Below are 20,405 nucleotides of genomic sequence, written 5' to 3'. Positions count from 1 at the left end.
GGAGTGAAGACAGCTCTGGGTGATAGGAGGATAGATGTGGGAGAGGCAAAAGAGTGCTAGGAATTGGAATGAATGGCGAGCGATTGTGACGCAGTTCCGGTAGGCCCTGCTGCTTCCTCCGGTGCCTTAGATGACCGTGGAGGTAGGAGCAGCAGGGGATTCAGTGTTATGAAGCTTCATCTGTGGTGGATAAAGGGGTAGGGTGGGCTGTGGGACCCTAGCAGTACCAGCCGAACTCGGTTGAGTCCCTTGTCAGGCTGGGAGGAACGTATAGAGGAGAGGTCCCCTTTTTTGTTTCATTTGTTTGATGTCGGCTACCCCCCAAAATTGGGCGAAGTGCCTTGGTATACTGTATATATTTATGTATCTCTAAAGTAGACCACAGATAATCCTGATGACTTGTTTCTGTGTCATTTAAGGGCAGTGAGGCTCTACATAAAGCGAACAAGATCATGCAGACCCCAGTTACAGAATCTCTCTGTTAGTACAGGAGGACAAAGTAGATAATATCTAGAAACACCATCTTCTGGCTTCAGGAAGTCATCAGTAAAGCCTTCTGAGAGAAGAGGGATGCACCTTCAGCCTTAGCCCCTCCTAGAGCTAAGGAAGTCAGGGGATTGGTACCACTTTAGTCTTCAGAAAACCATTCAGTTGCCCAAGTGTTGAAGGCAGGTGTCTGGAAGAGCTAGACCACCTTCACAGCACACACATCTTTGGAATTGGGGCCACAGTTCCTTGGATACATTCTCCATAGGACCTGTGGTAGCTGCCCAGCAAGTGGTGTGGTGTGTGGTATGTTCCGGGAAAGTACCGTTACCCAATGCTCTTGAAGGTCTAGGGCAGACTGTATTAAAATGCGCAAATGTGCTCTGTATCTCTGCTCATCTATTTCATTATAACCACCTGATAATTAAGGACTTGAGTACTGTAGAGAAGTTGTTTTCTCTATAGTTTCAAGTCATTGTCAAATCTCTTCCTCATTTGAAGAAAAAGCCCATGAATCTTGAGTGAGTGTGGAAATAATAGATTTTATCTAAATTAGGATTTTGTGTAAAAAAACACTTTTTACACTAGTACCATATGTACAGTAAGCAATTATGTCATATCCATATATAATGTTATATGTACATGCTATTTGTGTTATTAGTATTTTAATTATGATTATTGTTAATGTATTAAGAGGTTTTGGTGTATTTTGAATGATTTTTTGAGGGTGTCATATGAATAGAAAGGGAAAATATAGTATTGTAATATGCTATACATTCATACAAAAGAGAACTTTCGACTTACACTGTGTATATGAATTTAACTTGAAGATAGATTTAGGAACAAATTTTGTTGGTAGACTGGGTATTTGCTGTATTTGGGTGGCTTGGCTGTGATCACCGTAAGGGCTATGGAACTATGTTAACATTGGCTCTGTTGTCAAATTTGTCAAGAAATTTTTCTCCATGTCAGTTTGAAGAACTGGACCCTATGCTTTCAACAACAACTATACATCTGGGTGTCAACATAATATATATAAGTAGTGTGTGGTTGTCTAGTAGAGAACATGAGCATAGGATTTTTTTCTTATGTCAGTCATTTCAACTGAGCATATGGCTACATATTGCAGCTGGGGTGGGGTTGGTGTTGTCTCTATGTAACAATAACTTATGATGTTATGTAAAGGATTATCAATGGGAACTGGGCAATAGTCACCTACTTACAGGGGTTTTGTAGGTAGTTAACTCTCCAGATCTTCTTAGACCTGTCATGGTTGGGGAAAAACGCCCATTAAACCACAGTAGACTTGGTGGTTGTAGGATAGGAGAAAGCCCATCAACTCCCAGCCTAAGGTTATCTTCTATTTGTGATTATTAGGTTTATTTAGAAAAGATAGGCTGTAGTCCTTCAAGAAAACATTATTTTTTAACTAGTATTGAATCTTTTCATGATTTTAGTTATTAGAGTGCAGTATAACAGTGAGAGTACATAATGTTTGTGTTGGATTCTGTCTTAATTTTCTTGGTACAGGTTATTATGTATTTTAATACTAATCATTGACAGGCGTAACGGCGAGAGTGGAAGAGGAAGTCTTTGGCGCAGTGTTTGTTTAATTGGCTGTGTTTTTGCCTGTATTATTTTCTTGAAACTTTTGTGGAGATTTATCACCCAGTGGTTCAAGTTATCTCCAATGGAAGTCACAGAGAAACAACGATCACTTTTGTCCATAGATGAAACAGGTAATGAGTATTTGGGTTGAATATCAATGTTTTAAGTATAAGTAAATTCTCATCATAAGGGTTTTTGAGAGATTTTTTGTAGTAAGTGTGGAACATAATTTTCTGTAGGTTTACTGATTGGTAGTTTTAATCAGTTAAGGTTAGAATTTATAGTAATAGTGTCTTGAATAATTTTAACTTTCAAGAATAATGAGCTGAAATATGTTGGTTGAATTAACCAGATTTATTAATTTTTGCCTTTTTTTGTGATTTTAGATATTTCTATAAACCCATTCCTTGCTCATTAATTGTTAGTTAACTTTGTATGAGTCTTGCAATTAGATATCTGCTTTTTTTTCCATAAAAGGCACTAAACTGAGTTTTCTTAAAAGTAAATTACATTCCTTATGTTTGTGAAATTGTTAGTGAAATGATTTAGCAATTTATTTTGTATTTTAAAAGCAGCTTTTTTTTTTTTAATTTTAATGATATTGAACCTGTAGTCTGAATGTGTTTTTGTGATTTTTGCCATCTATTTTTCTGCAGTCAACAATCAAATAAAGTGTATTGTTTGGGTTCTTGATATTATTCTTCAGTAACTCAGGATTTATTTTATTTTAACCCTTCTCATTTGCATGTAGATGTTGGATTCAAACCTTCAACTCCAAAAAAAGCTTGCTCGACTCCTGTTATCAATAAATCTGTCCCTCTGTCGTCCCTATTTCTGGCATCACTGAGAACGCCTGCGGGGGGACAAGTCACACCCATGAATATGTCGGCAGCTTCTTGGGCCAGTCCACCTCCTCCAACACACAGTGCAATGTCACCTGTAAACTTGATGACAAATGGCTGGGGTACACCTTCTATGCTGAGGACTCCTGCTGCTGCTGCTGGACTTACCCCCATGAATATGTCGGCTGCCTCATGGGGAAGTCCTATCCCTAATAGTTCAACAACATCACCAAGTCCAGCTGGCAGTCCAGGTATTGACCGAATTATACTCTATACTTTATACCTAGAAAATCTATAGTTTATATGTTAAAGGGACAAACATGCAGAAGAGGTGAATATTTAGAAAATACCTTTTAATAGTTTGATATCTAAATAGGCAAATGCTAGAGCAATGTATATTGACGTATTTTTGTTAGGTTATGAAAATAATTTTCTGTCATGTGACTGTCCCTAAAAGCCATGAAAAAGATTTTTCTGACAGGGCCTTTAAAGTCAAAATAATCGTTGAAGTGAATCAGGTCATATCTAAAAAAAATAGAAAATCCTTTGAATATTAGAGGTATAACCAAGAACTTCATTTATATCTGTGAAAGTTAATGCAGTATATGAATAAAAAATTTTTGTAAAATTATACTTAGTCTACAAGGCGTAAACAGTACAGTATAGTAATAAATGAGTAAATAAACATTTGTTCCGACACTAAATACAAACCTTCCCGATATACATAGGGATTATACTTTCGGCAAAGCTGGAAGACTAGCCGTAATACTTTTAGCGAGGTGTAACTACCCTTCCGCTAGTTAGCGGCGGGGTAGGTCAGGTAGCCCGCTACTCTACTCACACCCGCACTAGTGTTGTCTTATCACTTTTGCTTTTGACTCAGCCGAGAACAGACGTTGTCGCTCTCCACCTTCCAACGCATTTGACTTGCCATTTGACTAATTCTTTTTTACTTTTTCTTTTTGCAGGTGTGCTTATTTTCATATTGCTATCCATCATGCGGACCAGTCCGGGACATGAAGGACGCTCATGTGGAACCTTTATGTCCTCTGCTGAGACAGACCCCCCATTCATTGTGTCCCGCCTGCCGAGAATAGCATTGTGCGCAGGATGATATTTGGGAGGAATGTCGGGAGTGGTCTTCCTCCCAGTGGGAGAGATATGGGCTGTGATGCAAGAATTCTTTAGAAAGATTCTTCGCCTTTGGAGTCTAAGAAACCACGGAGTTCTTCCTTGAATCCCCAATCTCTTCCCAAAGCTCCTGCTGAATCTCTCTTCTCGGGAATGGTCGAACAGGAGTGTTGACCAGTTAACACCATGGCAGCCCCTGGGTTCAAGGAACATTGCTGCTTCCCTGGTGAAGATCATCTTACGCTGTGGCCGACAGCTGCTGCCGCCACAGCCGAAGACTGCGCTCTTCCCTTTTCCTGGACCGAGGCATGTTCCTACTTCTTTGGGTGGTCACCCCTCTCTCAGCCGCAAGTGAGGCCCTCTCCTGATGCTTCTCCTCTGCAGAGACCTTTCAGATGTTTCCCTACCTCTCCTCAGATATCCTGCCCTTCAGAGCATGACTCCCCTGCTGAGGACCTTTGTTGTTGACGAGACCAGCGCGTCACCTCGCCATCTCATTGCCAGCCTGCTGTTGACGACAAGAGCCCTCGCCACCCCTGGGATCGCTACTCTTAACTCGTCGAGGAAATGCAGTTCTAGCCGTCTTTCCAGACGTTCTCCTTCTCCCTTCGTCAGGAGGCACCTCTATAACGATACTAAGGACCAAAGATTGTCTCCTTCACCTCCCCCTCGTCCCAGATGTTCGCCAGCGCGTGATCGTCACTTGCCATCGCGTAATCATCACTTGCCATCTCATGATCGTGACTCGCTAATGCGTGATCATCACTCGACGCATGATCGCCACTCGGCAGCTCGTTATCGACGCACCTCTTCTATTGTCTATTCGCCTGTTCCCCATTGCCTCCCAGCTCACGACCACCGCAGGGACGAGGATCTTCCTGCCTATGAGAGCTCGCTAGTGTTCTACTCACCTTCAGTGCGTGATCACCATGCTCGTCTAGGGAGAATTCCTTCTGCCGGTGACTACCAGCTGCACGTCATCTGCAGTCAATGTATGATCATCTGCCTACGTTTGAATGCCCGCTATGCCACATTGACGAGCAATCCAGCCGTTGTGCGTGAAATACTCTCTCAGATTCAGACCAGTGAGCCTAGCTTCTACGTGTCACTGTGATGTGTCATTGCCTAGTCCAGCGGGCCCAGGCCATGCGATCACCTTGCTTCCTGCATGTGACCTTCCTTCAGTGCGTGGTCTTCCTCATGCTTGCGGTGATCGTCACCGTCTTACAGAGGCTCATCACATCTCTTGGAGTTTCAGCGAACATCGGCCGCCTGGTACCCTTCCTAGCCATCCAGGAGTCCATGTGGTTTCAGATCTCTTCTGCTGCCTTTTTTCCAGCTCGTTCTTCCAGATCAGAGCGAGAGGCTGTGGCGGGATGTCACAAGAACAACCCCCACACCCTTGAATCACTTCAACTGACAAATTTCTCCTCAATACAGACTTTCCCCTTACGTTATCAGCAGCGGGACTCTTGGACAAAAAGGACATAAAAACAAAACATAACCTTAAAACTATATTTCTTAATCCTAATTAATCACTTAGATACTAAAAAAAACATTCAAGTAACCAAAAAAATTATCAATCATAAAACCTTAATACTAAGCACGGACAAACAAATCACCATAACCTAAATCTTCAAAACAAAATATACAGTAGTTGCATATCTCTGCATGTGTGAGCACAGACACCGTTGCCAATTCTCAAAAAAAAAAAACCCTCACAAAACCCGACACCGACACAGTTCACAGACAGTACCAAGAAACACTTGAAACTAAAATAATAATCATAGCTAAGTTTGCGATATATATACTGCATGTATGATTGTGTGTGGACACCGGCATCCACACAAAGCCCCACAGACCTTCACAGGCCACTACCACAACTGAGTGGCACACAGTAGAACCCTGAGTCAAACTCTACCACACACACACACACTTCCTATACCGGGGCCAGTTAATCATAGTCATCCTCATCATCGTAATCCTTGTCATCAGTAATCCAAACAGAAACTCCTTCTGACGGGCTGGGTCATTATGGCATTGATACAGTATCAATAAACTAATTCAGAGCAAGCAAATCATAATCGTAATCCAGGTCACCAACAATTGGTCAACCATTAAAAAAAATATCTTCCTAAAGGAGGAATTATGGCCTGCAAATGAAAAAAGAAAACACTTACGAACACTCATAGCTAACTTAACTATTGCACTATAATCAAAGGTAAATTATAAACTGTTTCTATTATTCAGAATCACACCTAGCAAAGATAAATAAAATTGTACTTACTGCTTTAATAAATATGCTGGTAAAATAATATAAAATGTATCCAGCACTCAAATCACAACTGCCTCTTGCTGCAGTCAAATCAATAAAGCATTCGCCCAAAGACATTCGCCACTGTCCTAAAGCCTTGTCCACACGATCGAGCATGCCCGACGGGCAAACAGTGATACCAGGCCACAATAGTAAGTGAAAATGAGGGTTGTTGATGTCAGAAATGGGAAAACTAAAGGCAGGGATCTGGCAACACTGTATGATGCCAGATCCCTGTTTGTGGTTTTCCTGCTTCTTATGTCATTAACCCTCATTCTTGCTAACTATTGTGGTCTGGTATCACTGTTTGCCCATCGGGCATGCTCGATCGTGTGGAGAGGGCTTTACCTAGCTAAAAGGCAAACAACAACAAAAATAAAATAAAAATTAATCCTCCACAAGGCCATGCCAGTGCAGATTGTCCAAGGTAAACGAGCACTCCCCTTTCAGGTGCTGAAGCCACGATCTCCTAGGAGGCAATCTCCATATCTCAGCCTCCCCAGCGAGACCCCGGCCTTCCTGCCTTCGGGAAGGAACTGTCATGGTTTAACACCTTGGTAAAAACGCTGAGTCGAGCTCTCTCGGGAACAGCCCCTACATTGAAACAAGTAGTAGCAAGTATGTCTAGGATTCCGTTGGGGAAGTCAGCCTCCTCCAGTTCTTCCTTTCTTTCTTCAGACCCCAGGCAGAGAGAGTCTCCGTGCCGGCCCCTTCCAAGGCCCCTGCTCCTCAGATGCTCCTCTCTCTCATCAAGAGGATGCAAAGAGCTGCTAGAGTGGCATGTCCTATCCAACAGGACTTCTCTCAGGTCCCGATGATACTGGTACTCACAACTAAGAGGAGAAGGAAGCTGAGGAATCTGACTCCTCCTTTGGGAGATACCTTCCACCCCCTTATGAGCTGGGCTTCACATCTCTTCAGATCTCTTTTACTCCCAGCTTTGGTCCATCACCGATCAAGGTGGTCCCTCCAGAGCTACATCCCATGTCCAAGTAGAGCTCCTGCAACAACAGGACAAGTCTCTTCTAGACGGAAGTAGCTCTCCAGACTATTGCTCTTGGAGGAATTCTTTCTACCCAACAGGGAAAGTGAGGATTCCAAGCCAGTCGCTAAAAATGCTGTGGCCAGAGTGGCATGACAGCTTCAGGAGAGGTCGTGTGCTACCTCACTGGTAGCATCAGAGATGTCACCAAGTGATATTCCTTTGGCCTCAATATTTGAAGACCTCGACCCACCCGAGGATCCATCTGTAGAGGCACTTTTGAGAAGTCTCTTTTGAGAGACTTTCTGGGCTCTCAGCCACTTTCTCCACATCTGAGGTCTTAAACATGGAGAAGGTTGTGAAGTATGTCATGCAGGCTGTTGCTACCAAGAAAGTATCCCTTTCCATGTAATGATTTTTTTCCTACAATTAAGAATTTTATTTATAATAACTGACACCAGCATTGGGATAGTTTAGTTGATAATAAGATAAGAGAAATAACATGTCATATGCCTTTGGAAGTATAACATGATGCCCCAAAAGTGGGAGACCACTCTTTGTTGTCTCCACATTGGTCATACTTAGATGACATGAGTTTCTGCTAACACGCCAACCATATTGCGACAATTTTTTGATACCCTTGACAGTGAGGCATTTGTTTACTGAATGCTCCACTTATAACACGGAAAGAAATAGATATCTGTTTGAGGCTTGAGGTGATAATGGCAGGTTCATTCTTGCCAAGGTTCTTGGATGTTTCGTACAATGCTAGAGGATTTTTAGATTTATTTTAGAAGCAGGCCTTCTGAAAGTTATTAACTTTTATAATGACATTTGTTCCAACACGGAGACTTAGCTCGAACTACTTTCTTAGGAGTACCTGGAATCTCCTCTCATCCGACCAGAGTTTTGTGTAGTTTACCTTACTTCCGTTTTCTGTGAGGACTACCTCAGGCGGAAGGATACGTGCCCTGAGGCTAATCCCGAGTCAGGCCGCGTGCTAGCTTGGGTCTCGACCCTCAGTAAGTTCTCTGGTCGCGTCGTGATATCATCTCGACGCTCTCCTTATCTCAGTGCGACTCTTTGTGTCCCGCGTTTCTCCCACGTGTACCGCTGTGTTCTCGCGGTATCGCTTGATAACCTTGTGTTTCCACGTGTGATCCTTATCCTTTTATCCTTTCCATTGCGTTTCTGTGTCTTGCGGTGTTGTGTTAGTGCGTGATGGAGCATCCCCGCCGTTGTCCTGGGCCTAGGGCCGGGAAGTCGTGTGGTGCGTTTTTATCCAACCCGGAGGTAGATCCGCATTCCCTTTGCTCGTCCTGCAGGGGTAGAGTGTGTTCTCCATCGGACACGTGCCCGGAGTGCGTGTCTTGGAATGAGGTGCAGTGGGTACGTTTAGGTTCGAAGAGAAAGAAGTCTTCCATGAGGTCGCCCACGAAGACTAGCACCTCTTCGCCTTTGACGTCCCCAGGAGGAAAGTCTGATGGGGTTTCCCTTCCATCTTCCCCTACCCAGAGTAGGGGACGAGGTAAGTTTGTTGAGGGGAAGAAACCATGACATATTTCCTGTTATGGTTTTAATTTAATATTCTTTCATTTTTTTATTTATAATAAAAATGATAGTGGCATCAATGACCTTTGATGTCAGGATGTCAGAAAACTTCAAATTAATGAATCAATTGCCGCCGGACCTGTGGCTAGGATCTGTGGGACACCTCGTCAGAACCGAGTATTGGTCTAAGGATTCTATGAGGAAGTCAGCGGAAATGTTCCTTTTGTGACTCAGGTACCCGGACCATCGAGTGTCTCGCCCAACAGTTGGTCAACCTGTTGGCGAACGTCATACTCAAGCAAAGGGACTTGATAATCGAGAGGTTCCATCAGCAAGTGCCCCAGGTAGAGGTGAGTGGGCTCAGGAACTCTACACTAGCTGGCTCCTCACTTTTCAGATCGGAAGAAGTCAAGCGGGCGGCTGGGCGATGGAGGAAGTCCAATCAGGACTCCCTTCTCCATGGTAGAGCTCTTCCTCAGAAGCAGCAGCCCCAGACCACCAAACTGCCGACAAGTAGGACATCAGGATCTTCAAGAAAGGTGTCTAAGAAGCTCTATCCTGCCAAAGATTAGAAGGGCTCCCAAGTCCACCCGGGGAGGAAGAGGGAGCAGAGGTGGCGGCCGAGGCCACTTTCGCTAGGACGGGTGATCCTCCCACTTGTCCACCAGTGGGGGAATGCTTGCAATGCCACTGGCAAAGGTGGCTGCAGCATAGGACTGATCCCTGAATAATCTCTGTGACTCGTTCAGGATATTGCGTCCTGTTCATTCTCTCTCTCTCCATTGACTCTGAATCCAGTCCCATCGAGCTCCTATGAGAAGAGATCCGCAAGAGAGCTGGCCCTTCAAGTCGAAGTCCAAACCACGTTGGAGAAGGACGCTCTCAAAGAGGTCTGGGTCGGGTCCCCACCTTCTTCAGTCAACTCTTTCTTATGAAAAAAGCTGGAGGCCTGTCATCGACCTCTCGGCTCTGAACAGGTTTGTTCTGCAAACTTGGTTCAGCATGAAGACTGCAGACATGGTCAGACAAGCAGTAAGACTACAGGACTTCATATGCACACTGGATCCTAAGTAAGCATACTTCCAGATCCCAGTCCATCTGTCTTCAAGGAAGTATCTAAGGATCATACAGGACGACAAACAATACTAGTTCAAGGTGCTGTGCTTCGGTCTTTCCACAGGCCCACAATTCTTTGCGAGTGTTTTCCGTAGTGTCATCTTGGGCTCACAGGATCGGCATCCGTCTCCTGAGATACCTCAACGATTGGCTGATCATAGTAGACTCGGTGGCAACTCTTCTTCAGCACTGAGAAAAGCTCCTCGCTTTTTGTCAAGATTTTGGAATCATGGTAAATCTCGAGAAGTCATCTCTGTTACTCTTTCAAAGACTGGTATACCTTGGTATGATCATGGACACCAAACTCCAAAAAGTCTTTCCATCAGATGACAGGGTACAGAAGTTGAGGAAAGTAGCAAGACCCTCATTCGAGAAGAGCTGACAGCTCAACAGTGGTTGCATCTCCTAGGTCACCTATCAGCCCTGGCCTGTCTCGTGCTTAATGGTTGCCTCAGAATTCAATCTCTTCAGTGGCAGCTAAAATCCAGGTGAAATCAACATAGTGACTCCTTGGATACATTGGTCCCCATGGACCTAATGTGGTGGTTAGCAGACGAGAACCTCCGTAGAAGGGTCGACCTTGTTGTACCTTGTTGTACCTTCCCTGGACTTCTTTTACCTTAATAATTCCTGGATGTATTTTCCTGGTCCTCGGGCGGTTATGCTCTTGGTGCTGAGCGACCGCTCTTGTAACTATGCTCAAGGGGCTGAGCGGTTGCAAGGCCGGACCATGGAATTTCGTGCGACTATGCTCTTGAGGCTGAGTCGTCGCACCTGCAGCTTTGCTCAAGGGGCTGAGCAGCTGCAAGATCAATCTTGTGACCTCTCTCGTTCGCGACGGAGGCCACTCCTAAGGACTCCTCTTCGGAGAATTTCTCCTTATAGGTCAGCTTGCTGATCCAACGGTCCTAAGGGGTGCCATCATCAGTGTCTTCTAGTCTCTTCTACGAAGTGTTCACCTCTCTCGTTCTCGAGAGAGGCCACTCATAGAGACTCCTCTTCGGAGGACTGTTCCTGTTCAGACCAGTCGGCTGTTCGGGACCTCTCCACCATCTTCTAGACCTGCTGACCTGCCGTCTCCGTTCCTGGCTGCTGACGCTGCGGGCATCCTCGTACCCCGTTATCCAACGGGCGCCGGTCCCTTCGGGGCAAAAAGGGCTTTCTCACACTGTGAGTAAGTCCCTTGAGTGCCAGGTTTCCCCTGCGCGCCAACGTTTTCCTGCGCGCAAGCGCTCGCATACTGTTCCTGCTGTTCCTGAGAATTCCATCCAGAGAAATCCTGTTCCTGTCCTGATCGTCCCAGTTCCGGATCATCCTGTCAGCTGTCCCTTCATCTTAGCGCGCTCGCCGATGATCTTCCTACGCCTACAATCTTCTTTTGCGCGCTAGCGCCTACGATCTTCTTACGCGCGCAAGCGCCGACGATCTTCCTACGCCAATGATCTTTTGCGCGCTAGCGCCAACGATTTTCTTACGCGCGCAAGCGCCAACAATCTTCTTACGCGCGCAAGCGCCGACGATCTTCTTTTGCGCGTTAGCGCTGACGATCTTCTTCGCGCAAGCGCCGACGATCCTCTTACGCGCGCAACCACCGACGATCTTCTTTCGGGAGCGAGCGCTGACGATCTTCTTTTGCGCGCTAGCGCTGACGATCTTCTTATGCGCGCGAGCGCCGACGATCTTCTTTTGCGCGCTAGCGCTGACGATCTTCTTATGCGCGCGAGCGCCGATGATCTTCTTACGCACGCAAGCGCCGACGATCTTTGAGCGCCGTCGATCTTCTTACGCGCAAGCGCTGACGATCTTCTTTGGCGTGCTAGCGCTGACGATCTTCCTACGCACGTAAGCTCCGACGATCGTTAACGCGCAGGCTCCTATGGTTCCCCGCGCTAACGATCTTCTTACGCGCGCAAGCGCCGACGATCTTACGCGCGCAAGCGCCGACGATCTTCTTACGCGCAAGCGCCGACAATCTTCTTACGCGCACAAGCGCCGACGATCTTCTTTCACGCGCAAACACCGACGATCTTCAAGCGCCAACACCCTCGTACGCGTGCGCGCTGACAGCTGCGCACATGCACCAACATTTTTCACGGGCTCTTCAATCTGATTCTTGCTCACCCTATGATGTCTCGCCCGCGTGCCCGCACAAGAATGTTTTCAACGGTCTCTCGCACGCGACCCCTGGGGTTTTTCCCATCGCGCGAGCGCCAGCGTCTCTTGCGCGCAACCCCTGGGGATTTCTCATTGCGCGAGCGCCAGCGCGCTCCCTCTACCAAGGTGAGACCTTCTCCCACCGCACCAATGGGAGAAACCCCACGTTGAGCAGGAGAATCGTCCCGTGTTAGGGAGAGAAGAGTCTTCAGACTTCTTTGTTAAGAGTTACGTATTCCTCCTAGGAGGGAATCGAAGGACTCTAGAAGTTCCCCCAAGAGACTGCTGCCAGTTCACCAGGAGGAGAGCAGCATGATTCAGAGCACCACTCCGTGGAAGAGCTTTCCAGGCAACAGAGATCCTAAGTCAGGAGAAGGTCGCAAAATTTGCCATACAGGCCACTTCGTGGCTGGATGTCTGGCTAGGGTCTCTGGGCATCCTGCTGCGACCCGAGGATCTGTCCAAGGAGAGCATCAGGAAAGCCCTGGAGACCTTCCTCCTCTCGGGCACACGTACCATCGAGTTTCTGGCCCACCAAGTTTCGAACTTGTGGGCAAACTCGATCTTGAAACGATGTGATGCGGTGGCCGAGAGGTTCCACTCGAAGGTTCCAGCCGTGGATACCTGTAGGCTCAGACACTTCCATCTTGGGAAAGAGTCGGTTTGAGCCCAAGGATACGGAACAGGCAGCTGAGAGGTGGAAGAAATCAAACCACGATTCTCTTCTCCAAAGGGCTCTTACATATAAGCCCTACAAACCTCCAGCACCTCAACAACTTCGCCAATCCAAGACGACGAAACCGGTAGCGGCAGCAAAGACGAACGTGTCCAACCAGTAGCCCTTTCCTGTCAAAGACAAGGAGGGCGGAAAGTCCTCCAGAGAAGGCGAGAATCCTAGAGGGAGTGGCCAAGGACGCGAGCACTAGGATTGGCAATCCCTCTGCATGTCCACCAGTGGGGGGATGCCAGCAAGTTGCGCATTCAGGTGGCAGCAACTCGAGTCCGATTCCTGGACGATCTCCGTGATCACTCAGGAATATCGCGTCCCGTTCTTAACGTCTCTTCCTCCCCTGACAGCGAATCTAGTGGCGTTGAGCTCCTATGCCATGGGATGGGTAAAGGGGCTAGCCCTTCGGGCAGAATTCGAGACCATGCTCAAGAAGAATGCTCTTCAGGAGGTCGTCGATGGCTCCCCAGGCTCCTTCAGTCGACCCTTTCTTGTAAAGAAGGTGTCTGGAGGCTGGAGACCCGTCATTGACCTCGCATCTCTGAACAAGTTTGTCAAACAAACTCCATTCAGCATGGAGACAGCAGACACGGTCAGACTTGCAGTGAGACCGCAAGACTTCATGTGTACACTGGATCTGAAGGACGCGTACTTCCAGATCCCAATCCATCCGTCTTCCAGGAAGTACTTAAGGTTCAGCCTAGACAACAAGATCCACCAGTTCAAGGTGCTGTGTTAGGTCTCTCCACAGCACCTCAGGTATTCACCAGTGTTCACCCTGATATTTTCATGGGCACACAGGATCGGCATCCGTCTCCTCCGCTATCTGGACGACTGGCTGATCCTGGCAGACTCGGAGTCGACCCTTCTTCGACACCGAGACAAGCTTCTGGGACTTTGCCAAGATCTAGGGATCATGGTAAATCCCGAGAAGTCTTCTCTGCCTCCATTTCAACGACTGGTATATTTAGGCATGATTGGACACCAATCTCCACAAAGCCTTTCCATCAGACGACAGGATAGCAAGGCTGAGGAGGGTCACAGATCCTTTCCTCAGACGAGAAGAGCTTCCAGCCCAATCGTGGTTCCTCTCCTAGGGCACCTTTCCCCCTTGGCCCGTCTGGTTCCAAACTGCCGCCTCAGGATGAGATCCCTGCAATGGCGGCTCAAGTCCCGGTGGAATCAAGTCCTCGATTCCCCGGACATTCTGGTCCCTATGGGCCCGGCAGAACGGACGGACCTTCAGTGGTGGGGGACGGAGGGAAACCTTCGAAGGGGAGTGGATCTTCTCGTCCTTGCCCCGGATTTGATGCTGTTTTCGGACGCTTCAAAAGTGAGAGGGGGGGGGGGGGGGGGGCACGTTCTGAACCACAGGATCTCAGGCCTCTGGTCAGAATCAGGAAAGTTCCTCCACATAAATCTGCTAGAATGAAGGCCGTATATCTGACACTTCAACAATTCCAACAGATCCTGCCGACTCACTCCTTAGTGGTCGTGAGCGACAACACCACGGTAGTGGCTTATATCAATAAGCAGGGAGGTACCGTTTCACAACAGCTATCCCATCTTGCAGTAGAGATACTGAGATGGACTGAAGTCCACTCGGTTCCACTATCGGCTCGCTTCATTCCGGGCAAGAGGAATGTGCTCTCTGACAGTCTGAGCAGAGCATTGCAGATAGTGAGTACCGAGTGGTCTTTGGATCCTCAGATAGCCAACAAAGTCCTGACTTTGTGGGGTTCCCCGACGGTGGACCTGTTCGCGACAGACTTGAACTTCAAGCTTCCGCTGTACTGTTCCTCAGTCCCAGACCCCAAGGCACTCTGGCATGATACCTTCCAACAACGATGGGTCAACATTGACGTTTACGTCTTCCCACCGTTCGGTCTGATGAGAAGGGTGCTCAACAAGACCAGACTATCGGTCAACCTGTCAATGACCTTAATACCTCCGCTATGGCATCATGCAGAGTGGTTCCCGGACCTTCTGCAGCTCCTGACGGAACTCCCGAGAGAACTTCCTCCACGACACGAGCTACTTAAACAACCACACTGCAACATCTTCCACAAAACCGTAGCATCGCTTCGGCTTCAGGCCTGGAGACTATCCAGCATCTCCTCACAGAGAGAGGCTTTTCGTAACAAGTTGCGGAAAGGATGTCTCGACACCTGCGAAAGTCATCTGCAGGGGTCTACCTGGCGAAGTGGAGAGTCTTCTGTGGTTGGTGTCGTGGAAGGTGTATCTCTCCTCTCGATGCCACTATTCCAGCAATAGCGGAGTTTCTTGTATATTTGCGGGAAGAAATGCGCCTTTCGGTCTCGGCGGTGAAAGGCTAACGCTCAGCCTTAAGCCTGGCCTTCAGGCTGAAGGGAATGGACATTTCTTCCTCGCTGGAACTTTCACTACTCATACGAAGCTACGAGCTTACCTGCCCTCAGTTGGAAGTGAGAGCTCCTCCATGGAACGTGGTTCGTGTCCTCAGATCTCTTAAGAGACCTTCGTTCGAACCATTACGCCAGGCTTCTGATCGTCACCTGTCTGGGAAGACGATGTTCCTGCTCGCTCTGGCCTCAACCAAGCGAATCAGTGAACTTCATGGTCTCTCGCATGACGTCGCCCATTCAAGGGGATGGGGGGAGGTAACATCCGGGTTCTTCCCTGAGTTTGTTGCAAAGACTCAAAATCCTGGAGTTCCGGACCAACGGTTCGACTCCTTCAGGATTTCGAGTCTCCGTTCTATAACTGATGACCCAGACCATCTCCTACGGTGTCCAGTACGGAGTCTGAGGCTCTATCTTAACAGAACAGCTGCAGTTCGTCCTCGAGTGCAAGCCCTGTTTGTGAGCACACGAAGGACGAAGAGGAGGGTCATGAAGTACGCCATCTCAGCTTGGATTCGCAGGGTAATCCACCACTCCCTGAATCCAGACCCTCCTCCGTCACGTTGCCCTAGAGCACACGATGTCAGAGGCATGGCTACGTCCCTGACATTCAAGAGAAACTTCTCAGTGACGCAGGTTCTACAGGCTGGGTCTGGGAGCGTCAAACGACCTTCACAGCCCACTACCTGCAGGACGTGACCCACAGGAGGCTCGATACGTTCTCTATCGGCCCTGTGTTGGCTACACAACAGCTGATCTAACCTCAGGCTCCTTAATGGACAAATAGCAGAAGGTTGAGGGCATTATTACCCGGTTTTAGTCTGCATGAATGAAAAAGTATGCCTGGTCCTTACTCTTTTCTTCATCCTCCCCTCTCTTGGGGAAAGCAGCATCCTGGGTTCTCTGCATAGCTGACCTCAAACCACTGCAGGTAAACCATGGTTTCTTGTGTTCCTAGTATTAGAGAATACTGTCGCGTCCCCCATACCCTGACGAGGTGGTATTGGGAATGTCCTAGCCTAGAGCTCCATCTAAAGGACCTCAGGTTGACTTCCTAGGACGAGTCACACTTCATTCCTTCACACACAAGCTTATGTAGGCCGCACGTTCCTTGCGGAGCAAGGAACTTGCGAGGTGCAGGGTCTCCTTATCTCGAGTGCTACACACTCTGATTCTGAGTCCCCGGACAAAGCCAAAGTCAGTAAGGCTGGGACTTACCACCCTACCTAAGGGTTAAGTCACCCAATGTAAATAGCGTGGTTTGTATTTCGGTTACGGAACAAATGACAAATTCGGAGATAATTTGTATTTTTCCTAACCATACAAATCTTAGCTATTTACACATACTTGCCCGCCAGCCCTGTCCCCCGGGATAAGTGCTACCTTTAAGCAAAGTGAAGCATTCACTAGTGTGTGTGTGTGTGTGAGGGGGGGGGGGGGGGTGTTAGCAGGCTAACTAGCGGTGGGGTAGTAAACCCTCGTTAAAATTCTAATGGCTCGTCATTCAGCTATGCCGAAGTAATTACCCCATGTAAATAGCTAAGGTTTGTATAGTTAGGAAAAATACAAATTATCTACGAATTTGTCATTTTTCCTCACGATAGAAAACTAAAGCTATTTATACAGATTAGCCAGCCATCATCTGTCCCCCAATAAGTGCTGCCTGCAATCAACAACACTAGTGTGTGTGTGAGCGGGATAGCCGTCTAAATCCCTCCCCCTCCCCCACAAACTTGTGGTAGAGTAGTTACACCTCGCTATAAGTCTTATGGCTAGTCTTTCAGCTTTTGACAAAATTATAATCCCCATAAATAGTTTTAGGTTTGTATCGTAAGGAAAAATACAAATTACTTTAAAATTTGTCATATTCTAATATAAATATACAGTACCAGTGTCTATTCATGTATTGAGAGGTGATAGGATTCAACACTCTTCACCACCCCTCTCATGTCCGTCTTGACATCCCAGGATTTTACACCAGTCAGTTAGGTTGTAGGGACTTCCTCCCTCCTTAGGATAATTCTCCTGTTAAAGGATGAAGGTTTGTATAAATGCCGAAACAAATCAAATTTTTAAAGTAATTTGGCTTTCTCTTAACTATACAAACCAGTCATTTAAGTTTCATTTCTTGCCTCAATTGCCCTGCAAGCCATACAAGAAGGTCAAAGTGGCTACTCAATGTGCCAGGGAGGGATTGCCGCGGCCCCGCCATCGCCAGTAACTACTGACGCCTCATTATAAATTTTAATTGCTGAGTTATAGCTACATTGAAGTGATACGCCTATTAAAGGTCTCAGGTGTGTATAGTTATGAAAAATACAAATTACCTAGAAAATTTGTGATTTTACCCAAATACATGCAAAGTAAATTTTTCAGTAAATCACAGGTTCTATAGGCAAAAAAACTACCAAAATATTTTGGAAAATCCAGAAAACTACAAGACCAGAAACTTGCACCTCTTGTGGTGTACTGTAGACGTTAGTTATGGGTCTTAGCAACATTCCCGGCTACACTTGCTCTATATCCTACTTTACTCCATTCTTGCTTATTTCTTTCATCTTACTGTCCAACCTCTTCTAACTTTTACTTTGGTGTAACTCTAGGGCTTTACTCTAGGTGCATTTGGGGGCTAAATGGCCTCACAGGCCCCAGTGCTGGGATATATAGCCCAGATCAATAAACCCGATCCAATTCTACCTGCACCCAAAATTTAGCTGCCTCCCTTACCTCATGTTCTACTGCCATTTTTTTTCTATCTTGCTGCACAACCTCTTATGATTCAAATTCTATAAATCAAATAACCAAATAGAAAAGGGGACGTGTGGAGTTGAAAACAACATTAAAGCCACAGATAGGAATTAAATGTGATTATAATAATAATAAGCTGGGAGAAATGAGCCATCTTTTGTGGTGTGTAATTTTTAGCTTATTCAAACCTCTGTTTTTTTTTCTTAACATGAATTATTTTATTTCAGCTCTGAATTACAGCATGAATAGTAGTGGTGCTGGGTCAGTGACTGCTAATTCTTGGGTGTACCACTGCAATCAGTCATCTGTTGAAGCTTCCTTTGGCTCTGTACAAGTAAGTCTTAGTTCATTTGTTCTTTGACGAATACAAACCATCGCCCTTTAATTGGAGTATTACTTAAAAAAAAACTGGAACAACCCTTAAAACTTTTAGTATGGTAGTTGGTAGTATCTAGTGGGCGAAGGGTGGCCCCACCACTTGCCAGGTAGATTACCCTCCACTTTTTACTTCAGTAGTAGTTCAGTGCTCTGCTGCCTCTTAATCTAGCTGCTACTTTAATCTATTGCTTTTTCTTTCCAATTGAATAAATGTACTGGCAGATCGTTGTGTTCGAGAGATATTATTGGAGAAACCAAGGTTATGCAGTGTTTCCTGATAACTAATTGTGAGGTAATTTTCTATGCTACATTTCCATTATCCAACATACTTGTTCTTGTCATTCTGCATGTCTGTTGCTGTTCTTTTTATCGTATCGTTCGTGTTTGTCCTTACAATGAAATTAATAACGTGAACCTAAGGAAATTGGTTTTCCTTAGACATAGTTGGTCTTCATTCAGAGGAAGAGTTCCGCTGCCACTCGAGTGTGAAGGGCAAGGATGTCAATTTTCCTTCCTTCTGTATGTTTCTAACCTGGAAAGGCACTAATGACGTATCACATGGTTATGCTGTTGTGGTCTCTTTCCCCGTGAGAGCGTAGTTGTTGACCTGCATGACTACTGGTGAAGCTGAATTTCAAGATTTTACTTCTCCCCTGCCTCATCTTCATTAGTTTCTTGGCTGTAACTTCAAGGAGAATAACAAGTAGAAGATGTCATTGAAGAAGTGTCCAGGAAGACAGATTATCGGGAACCGTGTACACATGACAACTACGGATTCTCTCTCCATGGGAGATGTAGTGCATTACTGGGGCATATTGACTGGGAGACAATCGTCACGAGATGAGATACTATTTTCCTGGGAAAACAGTGTCCCTGAGTGGATGTATCAGTACACTGTGCAGGTGCTCATGTATATTCTACTTGTGATATATTTCTTACAAGAATAAGCTTACAAAAAGCAGGTAGGATTGAGATAATCCACCCTTTCCTCTTCTTGGATGATCTACTGATATTTCTCTTTCTTCTTCTCGAGAGAGAGAAGCAGTGCATGCCGATAACTTTTCCTCATTTGGAAATAGTATGTATACTGCAACAGCTTTGTACACTACTTTTGTCGTCGTCTCGTTCCAGGACAGGTTCATGCTGAAAACTATTCCTCCAAGAAGTATTGATACTTACCATTCCTTTTACTAGCGAGCATACTCATGGGCCACAGGAATAAAGAGTGCCAACCTTTTGCACCATCATAGGTACTAGACTGTTGGAAGTGAATGGATGCACTTGCCTTCCTCTATTACCTTATCTGTTCTTGTAATTTCTTCCTCACCTTTTGCTGAGACTTCGGATGTATTGCCTGCCACCCCGAAGAGAAGCATGGTACGGTCTTGAATTATTCGTGTTTGAATTGTGCGATTCCCCATTTATGCGGTCACTAATTTTCAAAAATAAATTTTCTGTATCTGTGAAGCTGTTCAAAGTCTGCGAGTCAAGCACTGCAAAACATGTTCTTTTCAAGTACATTGGTAAGCTTAAGTACGGTGCCTGATATTAAATGTAACCAGAAACCAGACGATATTTACTTTACATTTTATTAACATAATTTCATAATGATAGCCTATTTGAGGACAAATTCCATATCAATGAAATCAACATTTAACTAAGAGTCCAGTTGACAAAAATGTAAACATAGTTGTGGTTACGTTCTCGACAACCTTTATCTTTCTCTAACCTTTTGATAATTTATTTTTTATTTTTGTTTAGTGCAGTTTATATAAAAGCTTTATTTTTTCCCTGTGGGTATTCAAGATTTTCATCCTTAGGCTGGGTTCGTTTATCGGCAGTGAATAGCCTAACTTTCGGTAACAAGTTGGCAGTATTTTCTGTCATATATTTTAAACAGTAAACCGTGATACCTCGGTACTCGACCATAATCCGTTCGTGATCAGTGTTCGACCACCGATTTGTTCGAGTACCGAAACCTTTTTTT

At 45.9% G+C, this 20,405-nt stretch overlaps 1 protein-coding gene across 1 annotated transcript in view; it reads left to right on the top strand.

Moving 5' to 3' along the window:
• LOC137655120 (transmembrane protein 209) overlaps nt 1-20,405 on the top strand; it is a 112,214-nt gene that overhangs the window by 38,461 nt on the left and 53,348 nt on the right. The window contains exons 3-5 of the mRNA XM_068389004.1: nt 2,050-2,225; nt 2,846-3,187; nt 18,268-18,374. Coding sequence (XP_068245105.1) covers nt 2,050-2,225; nt 2,846-3,187; nt 18,268-18,374 — 625 coding nt within the window. The remainder of the gene's footprint in view (nt 1-2,049; nt 2,226-2,845; nt 3,188-18,267; nt 18,375-20,405) is intronic.

Source organism: Palaemon carinicauda, chromosome 1 (genome assembly GCF_036898095.1).
Source record: "Palaemon carinicauda isolate YSFRI2023 chromosome 1, ASM3689809v2, whole genome shotgun sequence".
NCBI classification, from domain to species: Eukaryota; Metazoa; Arthropoda; class Malacostraca; order Decapoda; family Palaemonidae; genus Palaemon; species Palaemon carinicauda.
Note: the sequence above shows the minus strand (reverse complement) of the source record. Positions and strands in the feature narration are given on the sequence as shown.